This window comes from Cnephaeus nilssonii (assembly GCF_951640355.1).
Source record: "Cnephaeus nilssonii genome assembly, chromosome: 14".
NCBI classification, from domain to species: Eukaryota; Metazoa; Chordata; class Mammalia; order Chiroptera; family Vespertilionidae; genus Cnephaeus; species Cnephaeus nilssonii.
Genome location: NC_137085.1, coordinates 9,336,700 through 9,359,151, shown reverse-complemented (window position 1 = coordinate 9,359,151; position 22,452 = coordinate 9,336,700). Strand labels below are relative to the sequence as shown.

Sequence of the window (22,452 nt, the reverse complement as noted above, 5' to 3'; positions counted from 1 at the left end):
ATATGGTTATTAATGCCTGAGAGACCAAAAAAATACCAATTTTTAACAATTCAGTGACCACCCAAAGACTGTTCTCCCATACATTTTTACCCTTTTCATACTCTTCTATTTATGAAATATAAGCCAATCCTAGAGGTTCCCAACAATGGTTCATTTGATTCAGTTTTCCATTCAACTAGATAGTGATGGCTGTGTGTGTGTGTGTGTTTTCCATTTTACTGGACAGTTGTACATGATGATCTGATAAGATTTTTCAAAGGTGGCCTGACCACTCACTATATTTAAAATTACAATCAGAATTTCCCTTCCCTAGCACTCCCTACTTTATTTTCTCCAACTCCATTTCCAAAATCTGACATACATTAATTTTACTTGTTTACAAATTTTGTCTCCCTCTACTAGAATTTAAGTTTCATGAGAGCAGAAATTTTTGTTGGTATACCTAACTTCTAGATATTGTAAGCACTCTGTAAATATTTGTTGAATGAATTAACAAATAGCCAGGAGAAATAGTTTCCTTCTTCAAAATTCATAGATGTACACAAAACACAAAGCTCTCCATTCCCATCTCCAGTTTATTATTTCTTATGTAAACATATATGATAGTTACATCTAAGGAAAAAGGGAAAGGATTTTCTCTTATACCAAAGTAACAACTACCTTTCCAAGATCTTTTACTCAAAAATGCAGTAAATGAAAAGGCTTAAGACAAACATTTTGCATTTTTCCCATCATACAGAAAAACAAACAACCAAAAGTGAATGTTTAAATGAATAAATTCAACACTTTACTTTGTCATGCCTGCATTTAAAAAAAATTTCGTTTTCCTGAAATTGTTTAAGCACATCATGCAAACAGACATTCACCTAGAAATGTTTTGAGATCACTCTGTGCTAAATGGACAGGAATAAATAAATAAATAACAATCACTTTCACAAAACACCCCTTCCCCACACGCAAAAATCTCAAAGTGCTTACAAAAAATTTCACAAGAATCTTACAAGGCACACATAAAACTTAAACATATTCAACCATAATTCTTTTTTTAATATCAAAGATAAGTAATTCATAAAAAAAACAACAGCAAAAAAGTTTACTATTTGTTCACCCACCCATCTGCATCCCTCCCCAACTAAATTTTATCCTAGAAAGCAAAAATAAGAAAAAGTATTTCAAACACAAACTATTTCTGATAGAAAAATGTCTACAAATAGCCAATCATAGATCAAATGGGAAAGAAAATTAAGCATGGCACTATCATGTTCTCCAGTAGAAGAAAAACACTATTTGCTTTAGAAAAATTCTGTCTCTGAAGGAGTGCGCAAATAGCAACTGTCATAAAGACACCAAACTCTCTTTTGCTTTCCCCTCTTCTCTGTTCTTAGGAACTCTGGAAGATTTAAATATAAAATCACAGAATTTTAGACCTGGAAATGATATTACAAATGATCAAGATCAAAGTTATTATTTTGTATATAAATTTAAGAGAAGCTCAAGAAGAGGTGACTTGTCCAATGATACTAAATGGTGACCTGAGGGGTCATGAAGTTGGCTTTCTTATCAAATATGAGAGCTAGATTCTTTAAAGTCTCTCTCAGAGTTAAAATTCTATAGAAAATATATTTTTCACAAGTATCACAAAAAGGATAATTAACATTTATAACAATCAACATGTGATTCATCACAAAATTCTTATAAATGATACAAAGTAAGTATATTACATATTAAAATATGGAAGGGCTTCAACAGATACTAAATATAGCAGAAATGCTACATAAAGCTGAGGTGAGTAGAAGAGGAATAGAACATCTTGAAAGTAAGATGCATCCAGTCAGGCTTCTTTACTAAAAGTGGTTCCTGTCTTTTAGAAGATATGACTTGCCCTGCAATATATTTTAATCTGCTTTATGACAACGAAGTTTTGTGTTACATGTAGACAAGGATATTGGAGAGCAATGGCTCATAACACAATCTGAAATATTACTGTAAGTAAAATAACCATATGGTCATGGTTTTGCTTTTGGCACATTTCTGGAAATATAGCATAAAACTCTAAAGATGGTTAAGCTTTTTGTCAACATATAGTAAATAAAAATTGCATTAATGTTAATGACTATTAATAATTAAGAGAACACTAATAGATGTCCATGTTTAAACTGTTCATCTAGTGATAACAAGAAAATTACTATGTATTGACGATTCGTAAAGAAAAGGGAATGGACTACTGACACATACAAAATGTATGAATCTCAAAGGGCATGATGCTAGTTGAAAGAAGCATCTCAAAAGAGCTCATACTATGCTTCCATTTATGACATTCCAGAAAAGGCAAGATATACTGATGAAGAACTGTTGGCAGGGTTTAGAGTTAGGAGGAAGAACTGGCTACAAAAGGGTAGCATAAAGGAGTTTGAGGGGGGGAGTGATAGAATGTTCTGTATCTTAATTACAGAGGTGGTTGCATAAATCTATACATGTGTTAAAATTCATGAAACTGTATACCAAAAACAAATCATTTAGCAGAGGGGATCACTGTTCGAGAAAGTAAACAAGCAATGAGGAGGAGCTAGATATGGGAAGTGTTCTTCTGTCTGATGACTTCAGAGATGTCTGCTACAAGTGTTTTGAGCATACCATTCCTATTATCTAGATACAAAATTGACAAAGGTCAACTTTACTATATGTTAACTAAAAGATAAAAGGGTAGCCCAGCCGACATGACTCAGTGGTTGAGTGTCGACCTATGAACCAGGAGGTCACGGTTCAATTTCCAGTCAGGGCACATGCCTGGGTTGTGGGCTCGATCCCCAGTATGGGACGTGCAGGAGGCAGCTGATCGATGACTCTCTCTCATCACTGGTGTTTTTATCTCTCTCCCTCTCCATTCCTCTCTGAAATCAATAAAAATATATTTAACAACAACAAAAAAGGTGTAACAAATACAAAAAAAAACAAAACAAAACTGGGATTTCTAAAAGTAATTTTTTAGAGCTTCAAGCCAATGGTATTTTACTGGCCACAAAATTATTAGATGGAACTGCATTAAATCAAATCAAGATATTTGGGCCTATTGAATAATTTATAAAATATGCATACTAACAAACCATGGAAATAGTATTTTAAGAAATGTATAAGGTAATTCTGCTATTCCCAAGTGAATATGAATTGTGTTTTTACATTTTATAACAGGTACCTGGGTGTTTAGTTTGCAATCCAAAAGCAGTAGGTTAAAAAATTTACTATTCCTATCTGATTTTAAAGTGACTAATAATGGATAGTAGGGTATTTTAAAATTTATCTTTCCATTATCTTAATTCATTAGTTATTACATGGCTAGATTATTTTACACTTCCATCAACTACATAGATATTCAAAATCTGAATATGGAAATTCTGCTGGATCCACTGTTATTAGAATCAATAATATTTAAGAGAAGAACAATATATCTCTAGGTATACAATTGGGACTTATGTAACACAAGATGTGAGATAGCATTCAATCAGCTTTATCATGTCTCCCACACTTTGGAACTCTTAGTATAAGTCAGAAAGAATAATGTGTAGGCAGACCAAAAATAAGACCCAAAGATGAAGAGGAAAACAATATTACAAATGCTGCATTTCTAAAGAAAGACTTGCCTAACATAGCTTCCATAGCAAGGTGTGATTCTACTATAACATATTTTGTTTGTTGAGATCATGAATAGGTATTTTTTCACCACTGTTCCGGCCATGCACAGAGGTTACATGCTTTTTGAGGGCAGATTTGTGCTTGAAATCCATGTCACAACACTGGCACTTGTATGGCCGATCCCCACTATGTATGTTCAAGTGGTCCTGCAACGTGCTTTTAGCAGTAAATGTCTTCAAGCACACAGTACACTGAAAGGGCCTTATGCCCATGTGCCCTCGAATGTGCCGGTTGAGATTTTTCTTCTGTGTAAATGTTTTCCCACACTGTAAGCACAAGAACAGTTTATGCATCTTAAGGTGGCGCAGATAGTTTTCAACATGAAGAAATCCTCGTGGACACCTGGGGCACTGGTGCCTCAGTGAATAAACATCTTCCAGGTTCTGAATCTCATTTGCTGTTCCATGACTTCCTTCAATATTCCCACAAAATGAGCCCTGATCTTGATTCCCAGGAACTTCTGCCACTCTGCTCTCAACTGTAGAATTGATCAGTGAATGCTGTGTTTCAGAGAAATACATGCTTGCTTTTGAAGAGGTACAAGGCTGTGAAAACTGCTCATTTTCTACACCATCGGTACTTATAGATTCCACACGGAGGATACAGATTTCATTGTCTTTAAAACCCATATCAACTGAAGACAGCTCTGGTGACTTCATTTCCTGTCTCTCTGATGTCAAGCTCTCTACTGTAGACTGCAATACACTGCTTTCCTCTTCTTTAACGTGGAAATCTATGTTTACAGGACTATCTTCTGAAATTTCAATGATCTCACAGTCTTTATCTGTATTTTCTTCCTCATTTTTAACATCTGGGTTAGAGGATTGACACAGGTCGGTATGTTGATTGTTGTTTTTCATAGAAAGATCAATTTCCAGGTATCCTGACAAAGCTTCTGTACACTTTTCCACAATGTGAACCATCTGAAGGTAACTAGCAGCAGTCAAGTATTTCAAAAGCTCTTTCCTTTTCACTTCAAGCGCTCCCGTATAGCAAGAGAGCAACAATTTTCTGCCAACTTCTGCACTCTGCAAGATGGTAATTCTGACATGTTTTGACTGTGTGAGTAAAAACTGATCTCTCATGAAAGTGGAGCAAGCAGCTAATATCACCTTGTGCCCCTGGAACTCGGTGTCATTAATATAAATGGATACATCACAAAATAAATTCTGCTGTCTCAAGAGATTCATTTTCTGCAAGACTGCATCTCCTTGCTGTTCAAACTGGAAGTGCAGAACATCAGACTCTGCAGCCATGGTCAAAATCTAAGCAAAATACAATACAAACATTGATGTCAGGATAGGAAATGCTTTCCTACACTGTGCTAGTAAAAACAAACAAAATTTTAAAATCCCAAACCTGAACTGGGTAAAAGAATACTCACTCAAATTTTAATCTGGGTGCTAAGAATAAATTCCAGAAAATTAAATCTCAAAATCCAGAAAAAACTAAAATGCATTTCTCTCTGATCTCGTGGCACATTTTTCATATTTTTATTACAACACTTATATTATATTGAATTGTACTTATCAGCTTCTATGTTTTTCTCCTTGGCTAAATTTATGTGTCTTGTATTGTTAATGCCCACTATTAAATGGATTTAAGTCTCCCAAATTAGAAACCTTAAATCCAGAAAAAACTAAAATGCATTTCTCTCTGATCTCGTGGCACATTTTTCATATTTTTATTACAACACTTATATTATATTGAATTGTACTTATCAGCTTCTATGTTTTTCTCCTTGGCTAAATTTATGTGTCTTGTATTGTTAATGCCCACTATTAAATGGATTTAAGTCTCCCAAATTAGAAACCTTAATGTAATCTCCAAACTTTAGACTCCCCATCAGAACTGCAGGACTTTATTCTGTTCACCTGGACCACTGCCATGTCTTCCAAAAGTTCTCCTTGAAACCGGCCTCTTATATTCCAAACTACCCTCCTGAGTGCCATCAAAATTGACATCTTTTAAGACTTTTCTTTTTTCCCTCTCTCTACAGCTGTCCTCTACCTACGGGACAGCCTAAACTTCTTAGCAAATAAAAGGTCACTCATGATTTGGCCCTAAGCACCTTTATAGCTTTATCTTTCCTCTACTCTTTTTCATGGAAGTTTCTCTGATATTCAGATTTTCACCATTGCCCAGGCAAGAAGACCCCCGAATGCACGTTTGCACATGTTACGCTCGCGCTTCCAGTTACTTTTTCCAGCGAGCGATTTAGCTCCTTTAAGGCCTAAATCAAGTAAGACTTCCTAGACTCCTCCTGTCTCCCCCTTAAGAGTCGGTTGCTTCCAGAGCATCACGAAACAGTGCCTCGTTCGACTGAGCTCCTGCAGCGGACGCCGGGGACCGGTACAGAGCGGGAAGGAAGGGCTTAGGGAACGGCTGTGGAATTGAATCTGGGTTCCCAGCGGCCGGGGAGATCCGCCAGCTTGCCGCAGGTCTTCCTGAGCCAAGCCTGACGGGATCGAGGCCCTGTCGACCAGGTGGTGGCAGGACCCGTCCAGCCACTGCCGGGCAGCACCCGGCTGCCCTCCTCCTCCTCCTCGTCGGGCCTCCTCACCTATCGAGTCTCCCTGGCGCTCACTCACCCACTCCGAAAACCAGAACCGACGTTTCCGCAGCAAAGGGCCCGGACCGGAAGGTGGACTTAGTCTGAAAGGAAATACATCCGGTGTCAACCACCTTTATCCCTCAGGGGGCGGGCTGAGCATCCCGGAAGAACATTCTGAGACATCCTCCCCTCCTACTCCCCCGCCCCTGCGGAATGACAGAAAGACGCCCAATTCCTGCAAATCCCATCTCTCCGGTCCTTGTATCCGTAAGGGAGCCAATTCCCCGTCTGAGTTCTCCCCAACCTCCGAATCGCAGGAGGCTTGTGAAGCTGGTTGGGGTCCAGTGCGTCCATCAGTATACCCAGCGCCGGGACCACAGGGAGGCCCTCGCGGATTATTATGGCCAGGTCCTCTCCTTTTACTGGGCCATCTACAATTTACAAGGTGGCGGAGGAAAGGAGAGGAGGCTGCCATGGGGATCAGTTTTGAGATTGCCTAGCTAATGCCCCATTAGGATCTGGCCCCAACCTCTGGATCTCTCTTCCTTTACCGCTTCCTTCTCACCTTCACCGCCCCCCCCCCCCCCCCCCCCACGTTTCTGGGCAAACCCAAGCCTCATGTAAACTGTTTCCTCCCCTAGGCCCAATCCCTCCTCCCATTTACCCTTCAAAATCCCATCATCCTTAAAGTCACCAGGAACTGCCTTGAATTAGTTGGCTCTCAGTTGGGAGCCTGTCAAGCCTTCAGGCTGCCTTCATTATTGCAATTACCATTCCAGTATTGAAATCTGTGTCCCATCTAAACAGAGGTATTTAGGGCAGTGCCTTACTGATCTTTACATTCCCCAAGGCTAGCACTGAGTAGGCATCCAAGTATTTGCCAAATGAAGGAATTTCTGAACTAGTTCTTAAAAGCAGTTGCTTTACCCCTTAGTCAACAGGCTCTCATTTAAGTGACTGACCCTAGAAACAATTTCTGGTTAACCCATATTTGGTTCTGAAGCCAAGCTCAGCATATTTTATTAATATGTGTTTTAAAGAAGAGGAATGAAGAAAGTGTTAACGAAAAAAAAAACCATTGAAACCTGTAAAGAATTTTAGTGAGTTTATTTGAGCCAAACTGTCGACATATGCCGGGAAGCAGAACCTCAATGAATTGAGATTATGCTCCGAAGAATGGTGGGTTACATCTGTATTTATGCATTGCCATCAAAGGAGGGACATAGGTGGGCTACATGAAATTCATTGGATAAAGTCAAATGGTGGGAAACCCCTGGGATTGGACAAAAAGTAAAATGATGGACACATACTTAGGTGGGTACAGGAACAATTAACATGATAATGAAGGAATTTGAGGCATCTGTCCCGGTGCCTACCACATTTGGTTGTACCCCAGGGGCTCCAGCAAAAGAAGGAAGTTACAAGTTACCCAGACATCTCACAGATATGTTATCTTTAGAGGCAAAAAGGCAAATGGGCTCAGTAAAGAAGATCCAAGTTGATCTTTGTCAGGGAAGATAGCAGCCTAGGAATGACTGCCCACCATAACCTGTTTGTAGTTAAATATTTAATTTTCAGACCATCTTTTGTGGTTATCCTAGGTCTCTGAGTTTTCAAGACCGCCACACAGGCCTCCCCTGAGCTTGTCAGGTTAGCATGTGGCTCCTTTCGTCCACAAAAGCATTCCTGTATTCAAATTCTAGCAATTGAAAAGGAAAGGAGGGGAGAAAAAAATAAACCACTCACACCAGAGCTTTAATTGTCACACTTTTATTAAGGAAACTTCCCCATAATAAGTGAAGAGGTAGTTCATAGTATGTCTAACATACAACAGGTTTAGAACAGCTATTCACCAGCTGAAATAAAATGTTCTAGGTTGTTTTTTTTTTAGGACAGTATTTAAAAGTAGTGCCACTGGTCACCCTCCACTTACTGATTTTCTAAAAAAGAAACTAAAACAAATTAAAACCACATCTGATTTACCTCAGAGCTGCTTCGGTTTGGAGTTTGTCTTTAAAATTAAATAATAAATAAATAACTGTGATACAGTATCTTTTTTAAACCAACTATGGTAAAGAGTGTTCTCCCCTTTTTAGTTTTCCTGGGGATCCATAAAATACAAATGCTGAATAACAAAGGTTTTTAAAAATCTTCCTCTATAAAACTTACTTGATATCAATAACTTGACCACTTTGCAATACAATCTAAGAAACATGTATAAACAAAGGAGAAAAGTAAAATTCCACCAAAATTAAGAAAATGTCTCACAGAAACAGAACACCTCCCCAGCCAAGAGGTTTGCAGTACAAAAGGTGAGAACTGTAGCTTTTACAGATACAAAACCATCTAGATGCTGATTTTAAGTGATCAAAAAAAGCAAGGCAGTTTCCTTTATTACTCCTAGTATAAAATCAAATTGATATCTTAGCTCCCTAAGACTATACAAAACTAAGATCTGAGAGAGCAGGGATCATTGTAATCTTACCTTCATATCCTCATCATCTAGCATAGTGCCTGGCAACAGTAGGTGCTCAATAAATATTTCTTGAATGAATAGATGAACCCAGAAATAGTCTCCAAAGAGACCAATCTATTTTGAACCCATGATTTTTAGTCTTCAAACCAGTAACAAAAACAGGACATGAATATAAACAAAGGAAGCATTCCAACATGAAATTTCCATGATAAAATGATGTTCAAAGGAAACAGTGAATTGTTGGTTAACATGGTAATGTCTCACTGTTGCATAGAATTGGTACTCTGCCTGGGTCATATAAAAATTGGAATGCTTGGCAGCATCATTAGACCATATAATGAGTGAACTTAGGCATAAGATACCTATTAGTCTTCTCACTCAATTTTATTCTCATTTTAAATCTTTTAACAAAAGGTAGAAGTAATACCTCAAGTCAGATTCACATGTAAATGTATCAAATTATAACAACTTTAAGAATTCCCTGACTACTCAAGTTAAACCTAATTTATGGTTTATCTGTATATGCACTGCATAGCTCAAACATGAAAACAAAATCCTGATGGAAATTAAATAAACACTGTTTCCAGACAAAATCAGTTTCACATTTAGATCCTTCTCACATTTATTCTTACTTGTCCTTTCCCTCCCTAACTAATACCCAGCAAATCAGTCACTTGATTGGGAAGAATGCAATATTTATTCTAACTAAAAAATAACTAACAAAAATAAATCCTTCTGTGATATTTTGTTTGCAAAATCCAGGCTGTCTTAGAAAGCCAATAGGGATTCACAAAGGTGAGTTTTTTGCTAACGTATTATTGATTATGTACTAAATCTTTTTAAGCCAAGGGGTAGTGAGAAAAAATGAGGAGACATTAGCTCATATTTAGTCCCTTGTCTTATTTGGCCAACCTTGGCCAGGCCACCTCTTTGGGCTATGAATACCCCAACCTAAAAAAAAGAGGTGGAGTAAATTATCTCTTAAGACTCTCTAAGGATTCTAACACTTCTATTACCTATGTCTAACTCATGGGTCAGAAACTAATAAGACTTAAAATTTTATTTCTGAACTACAACACACAGTTGTTCTGTTTTACCATACTGGAAAATCAACTTTGTATTAGTGATCTATCAAACATAGCAAGGTGGGGCTATAGGAATATCTGAATGCAAGAGCCTGTTTGCTCCTTCCGCAACCCCCTTTTTTCATCCATTTTAGAAATTAAGGTACATGAGAAAATGAGAATTCAGAGACTCTTAGAGTACACTGAACAAAACTCTGAAGCCCAAACACCTTTCTGATGGCTAAACACCTCTCTGATAGCTAACCTATAAAGCAGAGTCCAAAGACTGACTCCTAAATAGCTTCTTTTTAGAGAAACTATTATACTTTTTAGCACATTTTAAGCATGCTTGGAGCATCCTGACTTAAAAAGCACCAACAAATAATTTACACATGAATAATAAGCATTTGGCTTCTTCTGAGGAAGACGTCTCATGTTAAATTGTAGTACAAATGTACTTCTATCCTTTGTTGATTATGCTCCTCATGGTGATACCTAACTATGCCTGCAGGTGTTGCCGGAAAGATTGTACTCTGGTCTATGTGAACAATTCAGTGACATAAAGTTGGGTCATAATGCTGTTGAAAAGAGTGAACAACTTAAAATACTTCTTTAGAGCCAGTTCCAAGAAAAGTACAAATGGTAGGGAGTCATTCATTCATCTGACCAGACATAGATGAATTATAAATAGGCAACCAGAAGTTAGTTCTATCACATATTCAGGCCAATAGCAATATCACTTTATAGCTTAGCCTATTTTCTGCCAAAAAAAAATATTATTCACTTCTCTTAGCATAGCATCCATTAGTGGATTGCAGGTGATGTTATGAACTTGTTGGTACCTTCAGAATGTGTCCAGTGAAAAGCCTAAAATGTGTCAGTCTAAAACATAAGTCAATGTTAGGTAGACAAATGGAATACTCCTTGGGAAAGGAAGACAGGCATCACAAGATAATTCAAAACAGGAAATGGGAGAGGGCAAAAGGAAGGCTAGACCACTCCAAGTGGTAAGTTGCCTGGTCTGTTAGTACTTTGATTCACTCTACAACCTGCACAGAGACTTTGGAGAAGTCAAACTAGCAAAATCTCCCCTAAAAAAAACTCAGACTATTGCCACGTTTTCAGTCATTTCTAGTTTTGAGCATAAAGCCCCTATTCAATTCACACAAGTACTATCATTTCTTAAGTTCAGGACAGCTTGGGCCAGTTTACCTGCATCCAGGACCTGTGTTGCATCAGGCTGTGGCTGACACCCTTTAGAGTCTGTAACTGTTGTACATGCAAAAGAATCAAAATCCACTGTGAGGTCTTGCACATTTCTCTCATTGGCATTATCAAAGCTGTTTTTGCCATGCAGCTGTTTAAGGTGTTTCCTCAAAACTGGCTTATGTGCAAAAACCATGTCACAATAGTTACACTTATGGGGCTTATCTCCACTGTGAAGGTTAAGATGATCCTGTAAGGAACACTTCTGAGAAAAGGTTTTCCCACAGATCTTACACTGGAAAGGTTTAATGCCGGCATGCACACGCATGTGTCGATGAAGGTTGCCTTTCTGAGTAAAAGTCTTGCCGCAGAGTAGACACATAAAGAGTTTGTGCATTTTTAAGTGGTTGGCGTAGTTCTCCAGGTGACGGAACACCCTGGTACACTTTGGGCATTGATGATGCCACTGTAGGCCTTTGTCTACACCTCGAATGTTAGGCCCAAAGACATCTTTTGAGGCCAAGACGATGTTATCACTGCCTGTGTAAGAGAGGGCATAATTGTGGAGATGGTTTTGTTCTATTTCACTTACTCTGTTTTCCACAGTTGAATTTATCAGGGAGTGCTGGGGCTCAGATGAATGTAAAGCAGTGGGTTCAGAAGAAATAAACTGGTTCTGATCTTTTTTACTTCTAACCTCTGATACATCCCCAATAGATTCTACCTTAACAATCTGAATATCACTGTCCTCCATATCCATACTGTCTTCAGATGGATGAATACAAGGTGAGTCCTGCTTTGGGGAGCCTCTGGCATCTCCCTGCTGTTCTTTTGACTGGGGAGAAGCACTCTGTGGTTCACATCCCTCTTTACTATCCATTGGTTGTTTTGGCTTTATAAACTTCCACAAGGCCTGTGTGCACCGTTCTACAATGTGGCTCATCTGAAGAAAACTCGCAGCAGTCAAGTAATTTACCAGTTCCATCTCAGGGAATTCCAGCACACCACTATAACAGGATAAGAGCAATTGTCTCCCCACTTCGGAACTCTGTAATATGGAGATTTTCACCTCTCTGGAATCATTCAGTAAAAACTGGTCTCTTAAGAAGGGGGAACCTGCAGCAAACACAATTTTATGCCCCTGTACCTCAATATCATCTATGAGAACTGTAACATCACAAAATTTATTCTCTTCTCTTAATTTGTTCATTTTTTGTAACATTGAATCTCCATAATTTTCAAACTTGAAGTGAAGGAGATCTGATCTTTCAGACATTTTGGCAGACCTAAAGAACAGAAATGTAAAAAGGATGAATTTAAGAAAATTCAAACAATGAAGAAACCTGAATTTTCTTTCCAAAACCAAATCTGTGTTATCATATCTGTTTGTATGTATCCAAATGAAATTTGCCTTGAAAGAGGAAACAGTATAACAGCTTTCAAAGGCTGTTGAAAATTACTCCTTGTCAACATCAGTTTCAATTGCACCTAAGGAGTGGACGTGTATCAGTATGAATAGCTTGGCATTTATTCAACTTTTAAAGATACAGGAATAGTACTCGAGTTACTCCATGAGCATTTTTTTTTCCTTCTCAAATGAGAATTCTTTCAGGTTTCAAAAAGAAACAAAAACATCCCAACAAGTATTAATGACGTAACTATTTTCTTTTGCATGACACTGTGAAGCTACTTCTTTAAAGACAAAACACTGCTCTTTTGCTTTGTATTTTAAAGAATTGCAGTGACAATGCTTGCCCCATTCCTGAGTAAACCGTCTTCTGTTTAAAAGGATGTGTATTTATTCATACAAGTATTCCTACTATAAAATGAAAGTTACAGACCTAAAGGGATAATGTATATTCTGTGCACTGGACAAATCTAATTCTCTCTTGAGAAACATTTCTTGATATAGAAAGAAAATAAAATATCTTTCTTCTTTGCCCAAATTTATACATCATTATTCATCAACTGGACAACTAGAACTGACTCATACATGTTCCTTAGCTTCCTGGTTCTATTCCTTTTCATCCAACTCCTACACCACCACGTGACATCTTTAGAAAACACAGATTTGATTATACTCAACCCCTACCTAAAGTCCTGTGACTGCCCATTATCTTGTGGATAAAGACTAACCTCTTGAGTATAAACTGATTAAGTAAACTAATAATAATTAAGATAAACATTGGCATACACATTCAACTACGGAGAAGGTGTCTTTGCCAAAACTCTCTGCATATTTGTCCTTTTATAGAGCAATTCCTTTGGAAAAAGTCCCCATATTCTGATTCCATAATCTCCAAATAATTTTCTAGTAACTTGGCTTCCTGTGTGTATCTCTAAAAGTAAGGATGAATTAGCTATGCCACCAGCCATTGTAAAAACAATAAACTGGCATTCTCTGTCTATATACCAGTCTCCTGTGAGATCAGTAGAGTACCAGCTGTACCTTGAGAAATAGCTCTATAATTTCAGTCCATCAATAAATTCACCTTGCATTTTGAACATTCATCAACTCTGTAGTTGAGAATCATATAAGACAACCAGCTGGTCTTGGCCACATCTGGATCCTAAAGCCCAATCTTTATAATTTTATCTTCTATAACACTGACCTGCAAAGGTTCATAGAACACCAGCTCCTGAAGGCAGAGTCTAAGTCTTTTAAAAAATATATATTTTATTGATTTTTTTTTTAACAGAGAGGAAAGGAGAGGGATAGAGGGTTAGAAACATTGATGAGAGAGAAACATCTATCAGCTGCCTCCTGCATACCCCCTACTGGGGATGTGCCTGCAACCAAGGTACATGCCCTTGACTGGAATTGAACCTGGGACCCTTCAGTCTGCAGGTCGACACTCCATCCACTGAGCCAAACCGGTTAGGGCAAGAGTCTAAGTCTTATATTGCTCAGTGCCTGGTGCATGATAGCACTCTACTGACTCCAAGTCTTAGCACAGTTATTTCTTTAGTCTAGAACACTACTCCTAGCCAATTCTGACTTCTTTATTTCCCTCACCCTTTAGACTAACAGTTTTCTTTACTGAACTCATTGCTTGGTACTTCTATCATAACACTAAAAATCATTTGTTAAGTACTTGTTCCTTCCCCTCCAAACTGCAAGCTTCATGGTATTAGACAGAAACATCTCCATCCTATTCAACAGGCTAATGTTGCAAACATCCACCTTCTAAAGCCAAACACTTTTTCCTTTCGCTTCAAATTATACTTATTGCAGCCACATTACTGGTCAAACCTTCTTCTGTTCAAACTGGTGTGTTCTCCTGCCACCTAATACTGTACTGAACACATAGCAGTGCTCAGTTTGTGTTTGTTAAACCTATAGGATTTGTTTGGCAGTGGTAAGAAGAATTGCAGAAGCATTACAGGTCTGAGGCCATGAGAGCTTAGGAAGGAATGAAAATGGGAATACGGAACAAAGAAAAATAACAAAAGATATTTCATAACACTTGGTAATTTACTAGACACAGAGAATGAAAAAAGGAATGTGTAAAGGGTCTAAGTGTACAAGTTCAGCTAAATGAAACTGTCATTGAAAGAAAGGTGGTATTTAGGAGGGAGAACTAGTATGGTACAGGTATGTATATATATATATATATATATATATATATATATATATGTATATATATACATATATATATATATATTTTTCATATTAAACTTGTAGTTTTATTCAGGTTTGATTTTAACAAATGTGTCAGGGTGAGAGCCCACAGGAAAGGGTGAAGCCCATGGGGGCAGGGCCCTCCCAGATGCCTGAGGAGGGGGCAGGTTTAAATATATTTTAATGATTTTTTACAGAGAGGAAGGGAGAGGGATAGAGAGCCAGAAACATCGATGAGAGAGAAGCATCGATCAGTCGCCTCCTGCAGACTCACTATTGGGTATGTGCCCGCAACTAAGGTACATGCCCTTGACCAGATTCGAACCTGGGACCCTTGAGTCCGCAGGCCGATGCTCTATCCACTGAGCAAAACTGGCCAGGACTGGTACAGGTATATTTACAAAAATATACATAAGATGTAAAGAAGCAAATATTGCATCAGAGAAAATATGATGAATATCAGATGAAAAGGAATAAATCTAGGAGATCCAGGAAATATATCAGTAAAGAAGCAGCAAAACTGCATTATCACTGGTCAGTGTTAGCAAATACAGTAGCTTAATATATTCATTCTGGAAAGAGTGAATGTCCCAATTGAAAAACAGAATTTTAAAAATGGCTATTGTTTCAAGCAACCAAACAAAAGGGGCATTCATTTTTAGAGTTTAGCTTGTCCTTAATCCACCCTCTGGTCAGTATTTTCCCACTCACACCCCAAAATGAGCATTAACTGCTTCCATCTGTAGTGTGACAGTACTCACAATACTTTATTTAGACAACTATCCTCAGGGATCATTGTTCCTTGTAGCTCCAAAGATGAGGAGCTGGAAGTTTCCTTTACTTACTCCTATCCATCAGTCTCAATAAACTTACCAAGAGGAGTAGCCAAAGAGATACTCAGGAAAGTGCTTGCATTGAATAAAAAAGACATTTTATTCTGTTCAAGAAGTTTTCAATATGTGTCAGCCCACTCTATTGTTTCCCTTTGATAAACTCTTATTTCCAGGTCACAGTTTATCCCTTAATTGTTTCCTGTCACTAGCTTCTCTTTCCAATAGACTGTTAATTATTTGAGGACAAAGATCAATTGCTACTTTTTTACACAGATCATTCAACAAAACACAGCAGAATAATAAACTCTTAATGTTCCCTATGAAATTATTATTGAGTGCTCTGGGGAAAATTTCTTACGAGGGTTTATTTCTAAAATACTTTTGACAATATAAAACTAAGTTTTAAACAAGCCTTTTTTTTTTACTTTTTAAAAATGACAAAATGAAAGGAAATAATTGTGTTTCTTATAAACTGGCTTAATTTTATTTAAGAATTAAGAATTAAAGGAATGGTAGTTAATCTTTACCAAAACCTTGCTAATTTTATACAAACCTTGCTATATACCAGGTATAGGCTAAGTGCTTTACCAATATCGACCCATTTAATCCTCAAAAAGGTAGGTATTATTATTACCCCCACCTTACATATGAGGAAACTCAAGCTTGGAGAACATAAATAACTTCCACAACTTAAGATAGGTAGAAAGTGTTAAATATTAGAGTGGAACTTGTGCCCAAGCTTCGTGATGCCAAAATGTGTCAACTGATTTGAAAATTTCCCTTTGTTCAAACGTGTAACCAGAAAGGATCAGTGAATACGTAATCCAAGTTAGACAATGTTCACTGGTATGCTCTGAGCAGTGAGAAAATACCCAAGTTTCTTATCTCAAATGCCTCTAACAAGTACTGATAAGGAAAACTTTTCTATCTGTACAATAATCCCCAAGCTGTATGTCAGTCTGTTTCCTCATCTACCTCATAAAAGTGTCTTTATCTTTCAACTTAGCACTCAGAACTATTTGGAAATCTTTCTTTATCTCACTAACACTATATGCCATTCTTTAAAGATGTTGTGATATACCACAGCCTTTCTCTCTATAAACTTCAATCCTTTTCTTCTTTTGGGTAACTGTCGTAACACTACATTCTCCAAGTTTTCACACTTTTGTGTTTTTCCCCCTTATTATTCTACATAACATATACAGAAATACATCATTTCTGGAAAAATTTTGAACATTATAGATAAAGTAAAAGTCCCCTTTCCCAACTACCTTTCACTCAGTACTCAGTTTGTTCTAAGTTTGGTCCTTAATGACTCTCCCTCTCCCCATTTAAATTTTTTAGTTGATTTATTTTAAAGAGAGGAAGGGAGGGAGGGAGGGAGGGAGAGATTTGTTGTTCCATTTATTTATGCGTTCATTGATTGATTCTTCTATGTGCCCTGACCTGACCAGAGATGGAACCCACAACCTTGGCGTTCCATGATGCTCTAACCAACTAAGCTACCTGGCCAGGACCCCTTCCTCATCTTAAAAACAACACTTCTGTATGCCTACCCACAGAAAATAAAAAATTATGTTTCTTAGACATAAACTATACATATTGTTTGCAACTTTCTTTTCTCTTTTATTGTTTTTAAGACCTATATATGATGAATAATTATAGACCTCATTCATTTTTTTAAAACTGTTGTATAGAAGTGGGTAAGTTACTTAACTACTGGCTTTAGTTTTCCACCAGCAAGGATTCACAAAAGTATAACAGTAAATATAACCTTTACAGCTTAGTCCTTGATTTTTTCCTGTGTTTTATTTTTTTTTCAAGGCTTACTTCCTCAGAAAGCCTGTCTGGTTTCTCAATGTTTTATTACAGTCTCTATTTTAAAAATTCCTAAATCCTCACCCTCAAGACCAACCTTAACCTCAGTTGAAACTATTCAAAATACTTGCCTTAGGCTATTACGGTATCAACTGAAATACATGATGGCTAAACTACTGCATTATTTAAAATTCAATTACTCAAAAATAAGAATTTATGGAGAATGGCTCTAAGAAAAGTAGATGCGAAGGCAAAGAAACCTGTTAGTATGCTATTACTCAAGCAGATCAAGATAGAAATGATGAGGACTGAACAGAGATAGTAATAATATGGATGGAGAGAAGAAACAGAATTGAGAGTTTTTCCAAACAATCAACTGATGAACTTGGTGACCAAGGGGATGAACAAGAAAGGAATTGTAAAGATGACACCAAGATATTTGGCTAGAGTGACTGGATGTCTTTAAGAGTGCCATTCAATAAATTAGGAAATACTGAAGGGGATGATCATGGGTCTGGTCTTAAAATGTTTAGTCAGAGGAGAGGGCATGACATCATGGGCTATTTGGATATGAGTCTGAAGTTGAAGAAGAGACTAGATTATAGATAGTAAGTGATAGATGAAAGCGTGACATAAATTGACCTAATTGTGAAAGAAATGGACCTAAAATGGCACAGATTGAAAGAAGATCTAAGACAGGAGGAAAGAAATAAAAAAGAAATAGATAACAAATATAAAACCATTACTTACCTTCTTCTCAATCTGGATCTCTTTCCAAGCCTCTCCATTTTTTTTTACCAATGAGCTTACCTTTGTTTAAAAATTTCCCACTCCTTTGACTCCCATATTTAGTCACTGCTTACTTTAGTAGTATAAAACTCTGGATTCTGGAGCCATATTTCCTAGGATCAAAATCCTGCTCAACCACTTACTAGCTGTGTGACCTTAGGCAAGGTATTTAACCACTTCTGTGCTTCTGTATACCCAATGTCAAATAGTAATATTACTTCATAAAGTTGTTATGGGAAATTAAATTCATTTTAAAGTAAATTAAATTTAAAGTAAATTAAATTTAAAAATCAAGTTCATTTTAAAAAAAAGCTTAGAACAATACCTGGAATGAGCTCTATAAGCATTCCTTAGGTAAATTCTAGTAAACAAATAAAGCCTGTAAATTTTCACTGGGAAAGCCTTCATTTGTGGCCTTTTCTCATTCTTATTTAACAAACCAGTTGAGAACGCCATTATTTCATATATCATCACCTTATCACTCTGCTAAAATTGCTTTTTGAAAGATCACTAATGATTTCTTAATACAAAAAAATTCAATCTTTTCCCCCCTCATTCCCCAAATGCTCTTCATGAATTGTTTCAGTGGCGTGCTTCTTAATATTCTCTTCTCTTGATTTCTGGGTCCTTTTGGTTGTAGGAACTTTATATTCTTATACTTTATCCCCTAAGACTGCTTCTGCTGCTATACCAACTACTGCTTCATAATGCAACCATTCCCCAAATTATTCCCTTCAATATCAATAATATCTTCCTGTTGGCAACTATGCCCATAGCCTCCACCTCTATGCAGATGACTCAAACCTTTACCTCTAGCCACAATATTTAGGCTAAGTTGCAGATTTGCACTTCAACTATACACTGGAAAGTTCCATTAGACCTTTAATGCAACATATCAAAAAAATAAATTTGTAATCTACACTAAGCTTATGGCTTTATTGCTGACAATGGCATCAAATGTTCTTCAAATACCAAAGGCCTAAAACCTGGGAATCAGCTTTGGTACCTCTTCCACCCTCAAAAGCCAATTTATTATGGAGTCTTCACACCATTCACTACAGCACGCTTGCTTCCTTTCCAGTAATACCTTCATAACTCCATTTCAGGACTTCATTACTGCTCACTAGGCTGATGTCATTACTCCTTAAAAAACAAAAACAAAAAAAAACCAAAACACAAAAAAAAACTCCAATAAGTATGCCTAGATTTTAGCTAAAGAGTTCAGAATCAGTCTATAGAAATTTCTATTCTATAGACTGATCTCCAGAATAATATGGCTTTCTACAGTGCAACTTTGACTGTATCATTCTCTTCCTTAAAATTCTGAAGACTATCCACCTCCTTTAGGATTGAACCTTTCACTATCTGGACCTTGGTCTACTTTCCCAATCTCACATCTTATCTACACACAAGGATTCTCCGGCCCGCCCCCCCCCCCACACACACACCCATTTCCTCCTCTCCCCACACAAGTTATGCTCAGTCCTCCTTTCAAAGCATTGCAACTGTTTCTTCTGCCTGAAAAGCTCTTCACCTGATGTTCAAGAAGTGTAATTCAGAAGTCACTTTCTTCAGCCTTCCCAGCAACTGCCCCTTGAGCAGTTCACACATGTATGACTCATACACACTATATTGTAGGAGCACTTATTTGTTTATATCTGGCTCCCAAACTTGACTATAAAAATTGGAACGATATCTTACGCATCCCCAGCGCCCGGCACAGCGCCAGTAAAATAAAAGGTGCTGTCGCCAGTAGCTGATGTGCAGGGAACCCCGGCAAAAGGATAACCCCATAGTGATCCCCGCGGGCTGGCGCTAAGGCCTTGCCAAAAGCCTCAGCTCTGGCACTTCCTACAAGATACCAGAGTCAGGCGTCCGAGCCAACTGCTGGGACCTCGGCCGGGGTCGCAGGAGGAGGTCCCGGGAGCATCCTGAAACTCCCGGCTCCGGAGGAGGAAAGGGAAAGGGGCGGGGCGCAGCGTGGGCTGGGCCAAGGGCTCCTTAAGTCCCCCCGGGCCTAGGCCAGCCCCTCGGCCCCCATCAGGTCCTCGTCCTCGCCAATCGAGGGCCCCAAGGGGCTCCATCCTGAGAGACCCCGTACCCCTGCCCGGTTCTCTGGCCGCCTCCGCACTTACAGACCCAGGGGAAGGCCACGGTCCGTATCCGGCACCACCAGGAGCTCCGGCCCCTCGGGGCTCCGGAATGGGGGAGGGGCAGGGAACCCGAGCCAAAGGGGGGACCCAACGGAACCGGAAGGGCAGCCCTCGCGGACAGGGACAACTTCCAGGTCCCATGGTCCTCTCCGCCAATCGGAAGGCTCGAAAGGCGACGGGGCCGCCAGCGGGAATTTCCACGCTGAGGCCGGAGTGCGGATCGAGTGCTCTGGGCTCCAGGTGCCAGCGTTTACTCCCGAGACTTGGGGTGCGGAGGTTCCTTAGCGTTTGGGGTTCTGGCTTCTCAGCGGTTCCTCTCGAGCTGGGATCTCGACCATCTGCTGCCTGCAATGGGCCTGCAGGGCGCCTCCGCCCTGAAGCTTTGGTAAGTCTCGCCTGGGGATGTGGACTCGCCTTGTAGGGGCCCTGACAGCAAGTTCACGCTCCTTGCTTTTGGATGTTGGTGTTTCCCGGGGACCTCGCATTCTCGTGGCTTCCTTTACGTACTGCGTGCTGACCATTCCCAAATTCCTCTCGCCAGCTCAGACGGCTCTCCTGGGGCTCCTGGGCCAACTGCCTACAAGACATCTTCAATTGAATGTCCTAATGCCAATGTACTCCCCCCCCGCCCCCATGTACCTGTTGACCTTATCTCAAGTGCATCTGGCTCTTATCTCCTGTGGTCCTTGGATAGGTGAGTGGCATCATCCACGACGCAGCCCTGCCGACCAGGAAACGTCAACATCCTAGACTCCTTTTCCTTCCCCTTGCCAATCCAGTTGCTCCCTGGGTCCTTCCTCCTTGGTGGACGTGTTGTGGTAGAACACTCATACTTAGTTACCATTTTCATAATTTGTAAGTGCAAAGTTCTGGGGCATTAAGTACATTCACAATGTTGAGTGATCGTCACCACTGCTATACCTAACCAACTTTATTCTTTTGCTTGTGGATAGCGTGTTCTCAGTACTATTGGTTGGAAAGACATTTATTTCCCCATTGAATGTTCTTGGCACCTTTGTTGAAAAATCAACTGACTATATATGTGAGGGTTTATTTCTGGGCCCTCTGTTCTAGTACATTGAACTATATGTCTGTCCTAATGCTAGTAACATATTTTTGTTTTGTTTTTAAATATGTTTTTATTGATTTCAGAGAGGAAGGAAGAGGGAGAGAGAGAAACATGCATGATGAGAGAGAATCATTGATTGGCTGCCTCCTGCACGCCCTCTACTGGGGATGGAGCTGGCAACCCAGGCATGTGCCCTTGACTGGAATCAAAACCCGGACCTTTCAGTCTGCAGGCGGACGCTCTATCCACTGAGCTAGGGCTGTAAAGTAATGCTATAATTGTTGTAATTTTGTACGTTTTTTGTTGTTAATCCTCCCCCAAGGATGTTTTCTCCGTTGATTTTTAGAGAGTGGAAGGGAGGGAGGGAGAGAGAGAGGGGTATATGTAGAGAGAGATTGGTCGCCACCTGCACTCTTCCCCACTGGGACCTGGGATCCAACTTGCAGCCCAGGTAAGTACCATCCACCAGCAATCGAACCCGTGACCCTTCCGTGTGCTGGCCAACACTTTAACCACTGAGCCACACTGGCTAGGCTGTAGTAAGTTTTGAAGTATAAGTCTTCCAACTTTATTCTTTTTCGAGATTGTTTTGACTGTTCCAGGCCCCCTGCATTTGAGGATCAGATTTTACATTTCTGAAGAAAAGGCTGTTGTAATTTTGATAGAGATTGTGTTGAATCTGTAGATAACTTTTGGTAGTATAGACAACTTAATTTTTAAAAAAATATATTTTATTGATTTTTTTACAGAGAGGAAGGGAGAGGGATAGAGAGTTAGAGAGTTAGAAACATTGATCAGCTGCCTCCTGCAAACCCCCTACTGGGGATGTGACTGCAATCAAGGTACATGCCCTTGACGGGAATCGAACCTGGGATCCTTCAGTCCACAGGCCGATGCTCTATCCACTGAGCCAAACCAGTTAGGGCTAGACAACTTAATTTTAAGCCTTCCTGTCCATGAAATACGGAACAGGGGAAAAAGGCAACAGGATGGGACGCTGGAAAAACATGGGGAATCAGACTTTATAATGGGGTGGGAGACCCGGGGATGCTGTTTACTCTCCGAGTACAGGCGGCGCCCCTTTCCCAGCAAGCCCGTGCAGGAGTGGGGCCCAACCGAGTATTGGCTCTCCAGCCTGTCAGCCCCCGAGTGTCCATGCCCGGGAGCACCCAGGCCCC

At 39.2% G+C, this 22,452-nt stretch overlaps 3 protein-coding genes across 9 annotated transcripts in view; 1 reads left to right on the top strand and 2 right to left on the bottom strand.

Moving 5' to 3' along the window:
- Positions 1-593: 593 nt before the first annotated feature.
- ZBTB6 (zinc finger and BTB domain containing 6) lies at positions 594-20,205 on the bottom strand. 5 transcript variants are annotated; one of them, XM_079791038.1, is made up of 2 exons: positions 20,192-20,205; positions 594-4,955 (listed from the first exon to the last, which is right to left on the bottom strand). In XM_079791038.1, the coding sequence occupies exon 2, from the start codon at positions 4,944-4,946 to the stop codon at positions 3,672-3,674; it is 1,275 nt and encodes a 424-aa protein (XP_079647164.1). In that variant the 5' UTR covers positions 4,947-4,955; positions 20,192-20,205; the 3' UTR covers positions 594-3,671. The 5 variants fall into 5 exon arrangements, with proteins under 5 accessions (XP_079647164.1, XP_079647163.1, XP_079647162.1 ...); XM_079791037.1 differs by lacking the exon at positions 20,192-20,205 and adding an exon at positions 6,282-6,334; XM_079791036.1 differs by lacking the exon at positions 20,192-20,205 and adding an exon at positions 6,254-6,331.
- Positions 8,005-20,220, bottom strand: ZBTB26 (zinc finger and BTB domain containing 26). 3 transcript variants are annotated; one of them, XM_079791042.1, is made up of 2 exons: positions 20,188-20,220; positions 8,005-12,276 (listed from the first exon to the last, which is right to left on the bottom strand). In XM_079791042.1, the coding sequence occupies exon 2, from the start codon at positions 12,264-12,266 to the stop codon at positions 10,941-10,943; it is 1,326 nt and encodes a 441-aa protein (XP_079647168.1). In that variant the 5' UTR covers positions 12,267-12,276; positions 20,188-20,220; the 3' UTR covers positions 8,005-10,940. The 3 variants fall into 3 exon arrangements, with proteins under 3 accessions (XP_079647168.1, XP_079647166.1, XP_079647167.1); XM_079791040.1 differs by lacking the exon at positions 20,188-20,220 and adding an exon at positions 18,014-19,448; XM_079791041.1 differs by lacking the exon at positions 20,188-20,220 and adding an exon at positions 19,140-19,448.
- Positions 20,221-20,560: 340 nt separating this feature from the next.
- Positions 20,561-22,452, top strand: part of RABGAP1 (RAB GTPase activating protein 1) — a 126,424-nt gene continuing 124,532 nt past the window's right edge. The window contains exon 1 of the mRNA XM_079791011.1: positions 20,561-20,590. The gene's annotated coding sequence lies outside the window, so the exon portion shown is untranslated. The remainder of the gene's footprint in view (positions 20,591-22,452) is intronic.

Bases quoted from the DNA above. Each gene is read 5' to 3' on its own strand.
- ZBTB6 (XM_079791035.1), bottom strand. From the start codon at position 5,654: ATGTCAATTTTGATGGCACTCAGGAGGGTAGTTTGGAATATAAGAGGC. The intron at 4,956-5,564 runs GTGAACAGAATA...TATTTTGCTTAG, and splicing joins AAGACATGGCAGTGGTCCAG to ATTTTGACCATGGCTGCAGA.
- ZBTB26 (XM_079791040.1), bottom strand. From the start codon at position 18,051: ATGGAGAGGCTTGGAAAGAGATCCAGATTGAGAAGAAG. The intron at 12,277-18,013 runs GTAAGTAATGGT...TCTGTTCTTTAG, and splicing joins AGATCCAGATTGAGAAGAAG to GTCTGCCAAAATGTCTGAAA.